Raw genomic sequence first — 13211 nt, 5'->3', positions numbered from 1 at the left:
TTTGGGATAAAAAGGCCAGACTCTACCCATAAAGAACTTAGATTCTAAGATTCTAAACACAAGCATGCAGAACATGTACAAAATAATACAGTCATTTTGGGACCTAGGGCACTAAGAATAAAAAAGAACAAAAGTATTTGGAAAAATCATGGCCATTACTATTGATTCACCCACCCCCAAAAGGTGATTGAGATATCCCTAACTATAAACCCAAATGCTTAAATTGTTACCTTTAAAAAATGCCTATGACAGAATAATTTACATATATAGAAGGAATTCTTGATGAAAATATGAGAAGTTAAGAGACATGCTTTTGTAAACAAGACAATAGACCACACCTTGGATGTGGGAGAAAATTACATTTTGATTTTCACTAGCCTCTAACTGAAATTTAGTATTTCATTTAAATTATGAATATTAAAAAAAATGTTCAGAGTAGATCGCCGTGTGTGTGTGTGTGTGTGTGTGTGTGTGTGTGTGTGTGTGTGTTTTCTATGATACAAAAAAGGGCTAAGGACCCTTGATCTAGTTCACTATAGTACTCACTAAACACTCACTATGTTTTGTTTTTTTTTAAACCCTTACCTTCTGTCTTAGAATCGATACTGGGTATTGGTTCCAAGGCAGAAGAGCAGTAAGGGCTAGGCAATGGGGGTTAAGTGACTTGCCCAGAGTCACACAGCTGGGAAATGTCTGAGGCCATGTTTGAACCCAGGACCTCCTGTCTCTAGGCCTGGTTCTCAATTCACTGAGCTACCCAGATGCCCCCTCAATATGTTTTTAACATTATTCTGGGCACTGTTGGAAACAAAGAAAATGTTTAAACCATGGTGCCCAGAAAATGTCAGAAAAATTGGTGAAAGAACTAGGAGGATGACTGGTTGATGTGATTAGCTCCATTTCAGTACAGATTGACTCACTGAGTTTATTTGGCATACCCTTGTTGATATGAATGTGACTATGTAAACTCTAAATTATAGGCTTCAGTCCACAGTCATTTGCTCTGTGATCTCTCTAAGTTACCTATTCAATGAGGATGCAAATAATGTCTGGTCTGAAATCCCAAGGACCCTATGGCCATTCCTGAGAGAAATGTGTGTTTGAGTGACATATTAACTCAAGATGTGAGTATTTCTTATCTTTCATATATTTTTATCTTTTTTTACATATTCTTTTATCTTTTACATATTTTGTGTTTCAGCTCTAAAGTTTTGTTTTTTTCTTAGTCTTGCTTCTCCAACCAAGTTGTGAGCTCCTTGCAGGCTCCCTCAAGTGCTAGACTATATGGTTCAGAGTTTAAAAGCTAGATTTAGGTTTTAGAGCTAAAAGGGCACTAAAGATCATCAAATCCATTCCTCCACTTCATCCACATTTTGCAAACTGAGCAGTAACAAAACTGAAATGTGAACCCAAGCCCTTTGATGCCAGATTCAATGCTCTTTTAACTAGTTTAGAAGTTCTGGAAAGATTTTTCTGGAGAGATGGAGTTTGATTTGTACCTTGAGAGGCTGGTAGGATTTAAGTTGGCTGATTGGAGCAGGGAAGGCATGCTGGACTAAGGGAGGTTACCTAACTAGAGAAGTTGCATAGGTTGGTTGGGACCTGGTTATGGAAAATCAAGAGTTTAGAGAGAGCTTCCACTCAAAATTTGAAACTATTGCTTCCATTTCTACCCCTCTTGGGCCTTATTTGAAACTTCAGCCAGCATTCCTCCACACTGTACATATTTCTGATCCCAGTATTCTCACATTTTGCACATATTTTCTGTGCTGGAATGTTAGACTAGGAAGAGAAGGAGGGATTGTGGTGAAGAACATAGCCCAAGTCTCTCTGAAAACTCCATCTTTAAAAAGTTTACTAAATTCTACTTTTTTCTCCATGCATAACCTCTCCTTTTCTGAGTTTTACCCTTATTCCCTTTCTCTCTCTCTCTCTCTCTCTCTCTCTCTCTCTCTCTCTCTCTCTCTCTCTCTCTCTCTCTCTCTCTCTCTCTCTGTCTCTCTCTTTCTCCCTCCCCCTCCTTCTCCTCTTCCTCCCCCCCCCTCCATTTCTGTACTTCAGGATGTCTATAACTCATTGTTAGAATAAAAAAAGGTTAGTAAGTTTTCCCCAGTTAGTGTTTAACTAGCTCCCTTTATCTGAGCTGTGACAGGACAAAGGGACCAAGGCAACACTATTTGGGCTGCTGTCTTCTTGAATTGTCCCTGGACCAGCAAGAGGAGAAGCAGCAGAGGGAGACCAGTAGAACTGCAGTGAGGAGACACAATGGGGGAATCCAACTTCACTTCAAAAGATGTCTACTTAAGCCACTTCAACCCTCAAAGTTACCTGGAAAAGTACTACACCTTTGGACCCAGCCCCACTGCAGAAAAGCAGATTCTGATGCATATCCTCAGAAGACTTGCCAAGACATTCTCCTCTGGTAAATGTCCAGTCTGCACCTCCCGTCCCTTCCCACCAGAGTAAATTGTTGTTTGGGAGTGTCCTACTCTTTGTGATCCCATTTGGGGGTTTCTTGGTAAAGATATTGGAGTGGTTGGCCATTTCCTTCTCCAGCTCATTTGTCAGCTAAGAAAACTGAGGCCAACAGGGTTAAGTAATTTGCCTAATAAGTGTCTGAAATTAGATTTTAACAAAGTTTTCCTGACTCTAGGAACAGCGCTCTATTGCATTACATCACCCACATCAAAGAAGAGGCTATACTCTATGAGCAAAGCAGAATTTCAGTAGCTCAAAGGAAATGTGACATGTGCAAATTTAGAGACATTTTCATTTCAAATGTTTATATGGGCTATTTGTGCCTGACCTGTGGTATGTAAACCTTAAAATTTCTTAGACTTATAAATGTTGGAAATTTCACCATTGGGAAATTTCATACTTGGAAAATTTCTTACTGATAGTCTATTGGAATGTGAACCCCATTATTGGTCTAATCAGACACAGTTGGACACACTATACCCTACCCTAGCATAGTGATGTCATTTTGGTCCTTTCAGAGAATGAAGGAGAAAAACAAACAAGGGAATTGATTGATGTGATGAACACCACTAAACTTTCTAATAATTAGGGCTATCTAATTGGGGGGGGGAGCAACTGGGTGGCTTAGTGGATTGAGTGTCATATCCAGAGATGGGAGATCATGGGTTCAAATCTGACCTCAGATGCTTCCTAGCTATGTGACCCTGGGCAAGTCATTTAACCCCCTTTGCCTAGCCCTTACCACTCTTCTGCCTTAGAACTAATACCCAGTATTGATTCTAAGACAGAAGGTAAGGGTTTAAAATTTTTTTTTAAATTAAAAAATAAAAATAAAAATGGAATGGGCTACTTCAAGATTTAATGGGTTTCTCTTCACTGGAATGTATGAAGGAGAGGTAGGATAACCTCTTTTTGGAAATATTTTAAAGAGGATTCTTAGAGAGGTAGGAATTGGGAATCAGATTGGATGGCCTCTGTTTGCTTCCAACTCTGAAATTCTATGATTTTATAATTCAAGTCAGAATCATCTGGTATAGATATGGAAAATATAGAGGAGGAAGAATCAGAAGAGGAAGAAAGAAACAGAGTCAGACACACAGAAGAGAGGAAGGAGAGAGAGAAAGAGAGAGAGAGATTGTGTCCCAATGATCTTGAAAAAAAATAAGGGAGGCCACACAGAGATGAGGGATATGCAAAAAAAAAAATTAGAGAATTTAGTAAACTCCTTAAAGAGCTCTGTGTTTCAGAGAGGGATGAGCTATATAGACTGCATAAATCATGAACTGACAGTATCCATTTGGCAAACCTCATTCTTAAGTCAATGTGAGTGCGATGAGGGGAATTCTTAAGTTCTAGTCCTCAGTACACATCAATTTACTCTGTGACCCAGAGAAAGCCTTCTAACTTCTCTGGGTCTCCTATAGAATGAGTATTTTAAAACTCATGCCTAACCCCAAAAGGCCTTATGAGTATTCATTAGATAAATGTTTCCTGAATCTATAGTCTGGGGAAACCTGATATGATGTTTAGGGGCTAAGTTTTGATTTATCTTTCTCCCATTTTAATTCCACACCAATTGTTCCTGTTTTTCCTTTCTATGCTGAATGGATTCGTGCACTAGTTGTGTATGTGCATGTATATGTGTGCATATGCATTTTTCCTTGAGGACCTTAAGACCTCCCCTCAATGTGTTTGCACTAAAGATGGAAAGTAGAAAAAATATTGGTTATGTGGGGAGAAGGATGAAAAAAGAGAATCGTTCCTATTTGATCACCTTAAAATTAGCCTTTTTTCCATGACACATGGTGTAATGGGAAGAGTGCTGGCTCTGGAACTGGAATAGCTTGGCTCTGCTGATTGCCTAACTGTATATGTCTGAGTAAAATCATACATTCTCTTTGGGCCTCAATTTCATAGTCAAGGGTTGGGAAACTCAATCTGGCCCAGGTTTTTGTAGAGTCCATCATTGTAGATCCCTGGCTGTACAAAAATAGGCTGCAGGTTGGATATGGCCCTGGGGCCTCACTGATCATTCAGGCACTAAATTCTATGAGTACAGAGTTGAGAGTATGTTCAAAAGCAGCCTACTTATCCTAGCAAGGTCCAACGAGGAGGCCTTCGTTCTGAGGGTGTGTCTTCCTGGTGGGCATGGGCATCGTCGTTGACATCAAGTTCGGGAGTTGGAATGAATGAATGAATGAATGAACAGTTATTTATTTACTAAGTGCTTACTATTTGCAGACTCTGTACTAGGCACTGGAATCAGAGAAACAGAAAGGAAACAGTCTCTGCCCTCAAGAAGTTAACATTTCTTTGAGAGGGTGGAACATGTATATACCTAAGTAAATTTTAAAATATATAGGCAAAGTAAATCTAACTGGAGGGGGGTTCTAGCAAGGTGGGGGATCATGAAAAGCTTTATGCGGGAGATGGCATATCAATTGAACTTTGAAGGAAAGTAGGGGTTCTGAAAGGCAGACATGAGGAAGAAGTGAATTGTAGGTGAGGAGCACAGCCTGTGCAAAGCCATGAAGAAAGGAATGAAAGGAAGTGGAGGGTTAGTCAGCTCCGAGGTGCAGTGGGGATAGAGTGCTAGGACTAGAGGCAGGGAAACTCATGTTCCTGAGTTCAAAACCAGCCTTAGAGACACACTAGTGAGGCGACTTTGGACAAGTCACTTAATCTTGTTTGAATCAGTTTCCTCATCTATAAAATAAGCCGGAAAAGGAAATGGCAAACCACTCTAGTATCTTTGCTAAAAAACAAACAAACAAATGTGTGAAGGGAATTTATACCCTTCTCCTGGGGTCAGGAATAGGATGTTGTCCTGCCTGAGTCCCTACATCCCAACGTAGGTTATGTGACTCTAAACTTGAACCAGACATGACTCTGGATTTGAACCAGATGTAAAGGAGGGAATAAAAGGGGGTGAAAAGGAAGTGCTTGGGCTCTCTGTCTCTGGTTTCTGGGGAAGAAACTTGCTGCTGGGGTCACTGCTGGAAGCACCCCCAGGGGAATTAGATTAGGCTACTTTAAATCTCTCTCTTTCTATTTCTCATCTTTTACCTATCCAAGTAATTCTAGTAAACTTTATTAATTTAAGGCCAGTTGCATAATTTTAATTTTTATACAAACAAAAAAAAACTCAAAAAGGGTCACAAAGAGTTGGACATGACTGAAAAACAACTGAACAATGTGAAGACATTAAGGAATTTAGTTTGGCTGGACTGGTGGGCTTATGAATGACAGTGATATGTACTAAGTCTAGAGAGGTAAACTGGATCCACATTGGGACTTGCTTTAAAAGCCAAATAAAGGAGTTTGTATTTTTTCTTTGAGCCACTAGAACTTTTTGAGCAGGGAAATGGCAAGGTCATGCCTTTGCTTTAGGAGAATCTCTGTGGCAGCTGTGTGGAGGCTAAATTGAAGAGGGGAGAGATTTGATCATGATTTTTTAAAGTGGCGTAAATAAGGACCCCTTAGACTTTTAATACCTTATTGATCACAAGTGACTGAGGCACAAGTGACACATGAGACTAGTGCAGATCTGGGAACTGGGCTTTAAAAATGTGAGCCAGAGCTGAGAGAGCCAAAGAAACTGAGCCAGAACAGAGACCAGAATTGAGAAGAGGAATTATAACCAAAAAACAGATTTCCATTGATCAGGTCTGATTTGAAATTCCTTCTTCAATAACCATTACTCAGTATTACACATATTTCTGTTCCCCAAATCTGGAATGCTTAAGGGTAGCCCATATTGTGAAGGGGAGAAAAGATGAAATGTAGACCCAGTCAAGAGCAGAGTGTGCAGTTAGTATCTTTGTGTTAAAATGCTTTATAGGAAACAGGATGTTAGGGGGAATCTACATTCATTGTGTGAAGGTGATTTAGGAGGTAGTTTCAAATGTTCCACAGGGTGGTAGAGACTCTCTGGTGGAACCCCTCTGCCATGTTAGTCTCTGAAATATTAGCCAAGGAGAGACGTCACAGTGGCAAAGTGGAACAGATAATTATATAAAAAGAATTCTGGTGATCAAAACAGTGAACCAAGACAATTCTAAAGACCCCATGGTGAAAAATGCCATCTAGTCCCAGAGAAAAAGCTGATGAACTCTACAGATCAAAGCGCACTTTTAATGCTTTGGGGGGGGGTTCTTTTTCTTGTGTGTTCTTTTGCATCATGGCTAATATGGAAATTTACTTGGCATGTCTTCACATATTGCTTGCTGCTCAGTGGGTAGGGGAGGTAGGGAAGGAAGGAAGAGAATTTGAAACTCAAAAAAATGAAGATAAAAAAATTTAAATGTAATTGGGAACTATTTAGTGAAATAAATTAAAAATATAATTTAAATAAAAAAGAAATTCTGGGATCTAGGTTCTCAAAGTCAGAACAAAGTTCTTAACTTGTTAGACTGACCATGATTTGACCTGGCCAGATCTACTCAAGTTTTAGTTCTGTCACTTCTTAGCCAGGTAGCCCCGAGCAAGCCAGAGGACTTATATTTGGAAGGAATCTTAGAGAACATTCATTTTCACAGATGAAGATTCTGAGGACCAGACAGATTGAGTATTCAGTCCATGATCATGCAGATAGATGATAGCAGAACCAAGATTAGAAATCAGGTCCATTGACTCAAAATCCAACATGCTCTTCATTCTATCTTCTCTGAACCTTGGTTTTCTGGTATGTAAAATGAGAATAGGTATACCTGCTTTGAGAACCTCATAGGAAGGTTATAAAGGTCAAATGAAATATTAGTAAAAAGGATCTAAGACAGTTAAAAGTTTGTAGTCATATCATTATTACATAATATAAGGTGATTAGATATAATAATTAGTTATAATATCAGTGAAATAAATCATGGAGAACAGATGATGACCTTTACTGATTAAATCTAATAATAATATAATTATATGAACATTTATATGACTTACTCTTTTTATTTATATAATTTATTCTTTGTGGAGTTTGGTTCCATTTTAAAAATGAATCATATACATAATACATGTATAACTTAGTGGAATTGCTTGTCAACTATGGCAGAGGGGAGAGAGACAACATGAATCATGTAACAATGGAAAAATTATTTAAAATAAAATTAAAAAAATAAAAATGAATCACAGGCTGAATAAACCTCTATATTCCTCTATTACCTTCACACTGATGGTCACAAATTGGCCCCTGCTTCAGAAATTTGCATGAAGAAGTAGGGTTGAGTAGCCCTTCTTCCTCACAGCATCTCATTCCCAGTCACCCACCTTTCCCCTCTTCTCTGGGACAGGCAGGGTGAAAGGAGACCTCCTGATTGACATTGGCACTGGCCCCACCATCTACCAGCTCCTCTCTGCCTGTGAGTCCTTTAAGGAGATTGTGGTCACTGACTACACTGACCAGAACCTTGAGGAGGTCAGCAAGTGGCTGAAGAAGGAGCCAGGGGCATTCGACTGGTCTCCTGTGGTGAAATACGTGTGTGAGCTGGAAGGAGATGGGTAAGTGTTTCTCTGCTGCTTACCAGATCTCCAGGCTCCTTGGGGTAAGCCTAACTCCTGGAAGCAAAACTTACCTTGGAGGTACAAGCTCAGAGGAAGAAAAAAGTCAGAGAGGGACAGAGACAGAGAGAGAGTAAGAGAGAGTGACAGAGAGAAAGGGGAAGAGGGAGGGAGAGAGACAGAGACACAGTGAAATAGAGAAACTCAGGGAAAGGTAGAGGGTAGAGAAGTCTTGAAAAGGAGTCCCACTGAGAGAGAAGTAGAAAGAGGGAGAGAAAAAAGGGAGTCAGAGAGATTAATGGAGAGAGACAGGTACATGGCCAGAGAGAAGGAGATATGAAATCCCTTCAGGGTATAGAATATGTATGAGAGCAGAGCTAGAGAAAGCTGCTCAGTGTGAGGGGGGGAAGGGGACAGAAGGACCCAGGCCACTTCTAAGCAAGAATTCCAAGCCCAACTTGTTAGTATTTGTCCTGTGAGGTCAGTGCTAGCCAGGTGAGGGCACAGCTAGAATGTGACTGATGCTGAATGTCCTGGGAAGCTCAGGGTAGCCAGTGTCCTTTCTGCAGCATCTCAGGTGAGTCAGCCTTCAGTGGAGGACTCTCCTCAGAGCAGATGACAAGAGCATGGAGGAGAATATGCCCATCCCATTGATAATCCAATGTAAACTCCTAGCAGGGCTGGGGCGGAGGAATGCTGACTAAAGGTAAACTCAATTGAGGAAGCACCAAGCATTTACTAAGTACTTAGTCTGTAGCAAGCCCTGGCCCAAGCCCTTTAAATACCTTCCCCCCCCCACCCCCCACCCCCTAGTATGAAAGGGCTTTCAATTCTAAGGGAGGAAAGAGAAAAGAGAGAAGCTAGGAATGTAGAAAAAATGATATTCAGACATGTAACTTTTAATGTTACATTCAATTCCTAGTGTGCATTTGTATATAAGTTCCCAAGTTAATTATTTTACATCAAAACTGTTTTGTTCTAATTAACATGTACATAAACATTTTCACTTAAATCATACAAGTGAGAGATATCTAAAAGTTTTACTGTGGGTTTTAAAAAATTAGACAAATTTAAATATATTTTTAAAAAATATTTTCAATAGAAGAGAGCATTTTGATTTTGTAAAGCCATATTATATTGCAAATTGGGAGAAATTCAGGGTAGCTGCTACCACCTTGAAGCCAATTCCAATCTATTTCCTATAAAACACTTTAGTGAAACTAGTGCAGCCAGAACCTATTCCAGTATGCTCCCTCCAAATACTTTGAGCGAGTATAGCTGCTGACTTAAGCCCAACTTTCTAGAGAGTACTTTAATAGCCACCTTGCTTTCTAAGTGCATTCCCAAGTATATAGAGGCAACTAGACGGTGGGCCTGGAGTCAGGTAGACCTGAGTTCAAATCTTAACTCAAACACTTATTAGCTGTACGACTCTAGGCAAATCACTTAACCTTCCCTTGCCCCAATCTTCCTTTCCTCCTCTGTAAACTGGGGCTAATAACACCACCTGCTTCCCAGGATTGTCCTGAGGATCAGAGACAATAATTGTAAAGTTCTTTACAGTGCCTAAGCATTAAATAACTATTATTTATGATTAGTAGCTATTATTCCTGGATATATTCTCACATCATTTTCTCCCTTCTTCACAAAGAAAGTGACTGTTTGCTAGTGCTAGCATTTCTAATACAACATTAAATAATGCCGGCCGTAATGGGCAATTTGAAGAATGGCTTTGTGTATGTCCACCTCCACAGAAAGAACAGATAAGTAGAAATATGTAAGACATAGTTTTATATATACAAATATCTTTTTGTCTAATGGGGGAGAGGAGGGAAGGAGGGAGGGGGTTACCTGGCTATTTTAATGTAGCAAACTGCTTAATTAAAATGATTTGTAAAAGGAGGTGACTCAGACAAATCAGGATTTTGCATGGTCTTGGCAGTGGGACCTGAAGAGCCCGTGGGATCCAGGCTGCAAGAACTGCCTCTTGTCATTGGCCTATGTATTATCTTGCTTGTTTCAGAGAGAAGGGGGCTGAGAAGGAGGAGAGACTGAGACAGAAGGTCAAGCATATCCTGAAGTGTGATGTGACCCAAAGCCAGCCTTTGGGCTCTGACTCTCTGCCCCAGGCTGATTGCCTACTCACCGCACTCTGCCTGCATGCTGCCTGCAAAGACCTCCCTACCTACCAGCAGGCCCTGAAGAACCTCAGCAGCCTGCTGAAACCTGGAGGATTTTTGGTGTTTTTTGATGTCCTCAAGAGCAGCTACTACATGACTGGCAACCAGAGGTTTTCCAGTCTCTCCCTCACTGAGGAAGAGGTAGAGGATGCAGTGGTGAAGGCTGGTTACACGATTAAAGAGTTTGAAGTCATTTCCCAAAGTTACTCCAGCAACAGTGCAAACAATAAAGGGGTTTTTTATCTTGTAGGGCAGAAATAAAACCGCTCTATAGGATGAAGAAGTTAACCACACTTCTCTTTCTCATTTCACTGAAAATCATCTCCTACATTGTTCTTGGTAAACTTCTTTCTCTCTTCTTTCCAAAGGCCATGAGATGAGTTTGGGGCAGCCTTTGCAGAAGGAAGACTGAGTAAACTGTTCAGATGGCACATTGTAAGCACTTAATCTATATTAAAGCAACTCACCTGCCTTACCCAGCTGACTGTCTCTAGTCCTTGGTTCTCACTGTTCCTGCCAAAAACACTGACCAGAAGGGGTGAGCCAGTGTCTGAGGGCCATAAAATAGGTCCTTGGATGGGAATAGATCAATTGATTAGTCAATTAAGAAGGATTAATTTAGAACCTACTAAAGGTTCAGCATAGCAGTAGATAGGACCCCTGGATACATAGTAGGGGAGACAAGACTGACATGAAATGGTGAGAGAATAATCTGAGGGCTGAACTGTGTGGCACTAAACATTCCTACTGTAGAGACTTGGAAGACAGTTATCAGTTTGGACTTTGGGTGGTAGAGGAGCCTTTATGGAAGAAGTGGGTCCTGAGCTGAGTCTTGAAGAAGGGTTGGGGTTGAGTAGGTGGTGGTGGAGAGGAAGGAAGCACTTCTAAAAGGGGAAGATATGAGCAACAAAAGCAAAAGCATGGAGCGAGAATTCATTCATTTCTTCAACAGACACTTATTAATGTGCAAGATGCCATTCCAGGTGCTAGAGGAGATAGGAAGAAAAATAGTAAACAATTCCTTTTCTCCAAGAGTTTATAATCTAGTAGAAGTGATAAGACATGTGCATATATAACTATGACATAAATCTAAAGTAGGATACATGTGTAAGGGGAATACAAAGTGATGTGAGATCAAATGAAGGAGAGTTTGATTCTACCTGAAAGGAAAGAAGCAGGCTTGGTGGAAAAGGGGTATTTGAGCTAAATTCTAAAGGATGATAGCCCATGGCCCAGCTGATAGAGTGCCAGGTCTAGAGTCAGGAAGATTTCTCTTCCTGAGTTCACATCTGGCCTCAGACACTTTCTGTGTGACTCTGAGCAAGTCACTTGATGCTGTTTGCCTCAGTTTGCTTGTTTCTCAAATGGGCTGGAGAAATAAATGGTAAACGACTCCAGTATCTCTGCCAAGAAAACCCCAAATGGATTCATAGAGAGTCAGGACATGACTGAAATAATTGATCAACAACAACAACTAAAGGATGATAGGATTTCAGATGGCTGAAACAAGGAGGGTATTTCAGTGTGTGGCCCAAAAAGTCACAACCTCAAGTACTGATGAAGATGATTGGAGTCACTGTCAATGATATTTAGGAGACTTTGGAGAATGGGACATAACTGCAGAAAGATAAATGTTGCCATGATTTTCAAAAAAGTGAACGAGAACATTATCTGTAAACTAACTTCCTGGAAAAATTCCAGACCTGATGTTTTAAAAAGTGGTTAAGGAACACTAAGAAAAAGAAGCAATGACCACAAAGAACCAACATGATGCCAAGAACAGGTTGTGCTAGACTGAACTAATTTCCTTCTTTCACAAATACATCATGGGAACTCTATAGATACAATTCATGGAGATTTTAGCTAAGTGTTATTCTCACTTTATTCTTGTGGAAAAGGTGGAAAGATAAAAAAATGTAGCTGATAATTGGTTAGGTTCAGATCTAGTTGAATGACTGGATTGAAAACTGATTATCAGTGGTTCAATGTCAGCTTGGTAGGAAGAACCCAGTGAAGGAATTAAGGAACCTATGCTTAATCCTATTCTGTCTTAAATTTTGTTATGAATGTCCTGGACAAAAGAATGATGACATCAAAATTTCAGATTATGCAAAGCTGGGAAGAAGAGCTAAATCACAGAGGATGACAATCTAAATCCAAAGAGATCTTGACAGACTAAAATATTGGACTGAATCTAATATGATAAAACTTATTAGGGATAATTGTAAAGTCTTAGTTCAAAAAATCACGTTTGTAGGGACAAGATGGGAGAGACATGATCAAACAGCAATTTGTCTGAAAAAAACGATATGGGAGTTTCGGTGAAGAGTAGGCTCAGAAGAAATTAATGGTGTTAGGTACAAAGGGGAAAAAAGTGAATGTGATCTTAAACTAAGAAAGGAAGAAGAAAGTGTTCATCTCACTGAACTCTCCCTTGGTCAAATTGTCATCAGCCCTGGACATCAACATTTAGGAAGGGTATCAATAAGCTGAATTTCATCTTAATGTTCTCAACCAAAATGGTGGAGAGACTTATGTCTATTCTGTATAAAGACTGGCTAAAGGAACCAGGGATATTTAGCCTAGAAAAGTGAGTACTTACTGAAGATCTGATAGCTGCCTTTAGCTATTTGAAGGTCTGTCATATAGAAGAGATTTGCTCTGTTTGGCCACAAAGGAAAAAATCAGGAACAATGGGCAGAATTTGCTGAGGAAATGTAGGAAAACCGTCCTAACAATTAGAGCTATTCGGAAGAGGAAGGAGCATCTTTAAGAGGTAGCAGACTTACCCCTTTCTAGAAGCCTTCAAGCAGCAGCTATGAAAGAGGATCTGAGGACTCAGGCAGCAAGTCAAAAGTGAATTGAATAAGGCTACCCTTTGATTTTTATTCTCTCTAAGCTGGACCTTTCTGGGAATCTTCTGGGTAGAGAATGCTCCTTTGTGTAAATGGCAAAAACTACTGAAGAAATTACTGAAATTACTGAAGAAAAAGCAAAGGGTGCTGGGTGGTACAGTGAATAGAGTACTAGAACTGGATACTAGAAAATCTGAGTTCAAATTCA

At 40.0% G+C, this 13211-nt stretch overlaps 1 protein-coding gene across 1 annotated transcript; it reads left to right on the top strand.

The window, feature by feature from the left end:
- The first annotated feature begins 2151 nt into the window (after nt 1-2151).
- Nucleotides 2152-10623, top strand: NNMT (nicotinamide N-methyltransferase). The gene is made up of 3 exons (XM_001381173.5): nt 2152-2422; nt 7761-7968; nt 9992-10623. Exons 1-3 carry the CDS (start codon nt 2266-2268, stop codon nt 10407-10409), a joined length of 783 nt encoding a protein of 260 aa, XP_001381210.2. The 5' UTR covers nt 2152-2265; the 3' UTR covers nt 10410-10623.
- The last annotated feature ends 2588 nt before the right edge of the window (nt 10624-13211 follow it).

Source organism: Monodelphis domestica, chromosome 4 (genome assembly GCF_027887165.1).
Source record: "Monodelphis domestica isolate mMonDom1 chromosome 4, mMonDom1.pri, whole genome shotgun sequence".
Lineage (NCBI taxonomy): Eukaryota > Metazoa > Chordata > Mammalia > Didelphimorphia > Didelphidae > Monodelphis > Monodelphis domestica.
This window is presented reverse-complemented; position numbering and strand designations above follow the sequence as displayed.

Bases quoted from the DNA above. Each gene is read 5' to 3' on its own strand.
- NNMT (XM_001381173.5), top strand. From the start codon at position 2,266: ATGGGGGAATCCAACTTCACTTCAAAAGATGTCTACTTAAGCCACTTC. The intron at 2,423-7,760 runs GTAAATGTCCAG...TCTCTGGGACAG, and splicing joins TGCCAAGACATTCTCCTCTG to GCAGGGTGAAAGGAGACCTC. The intron at 7,969-9,991 runs GTAAGTGTTTCT...TGCTTGTTTCAG, and splicing joins TGTGAGCTGGAAGGAGATGG to AGAGAAGGGGGCTGAGAAGG.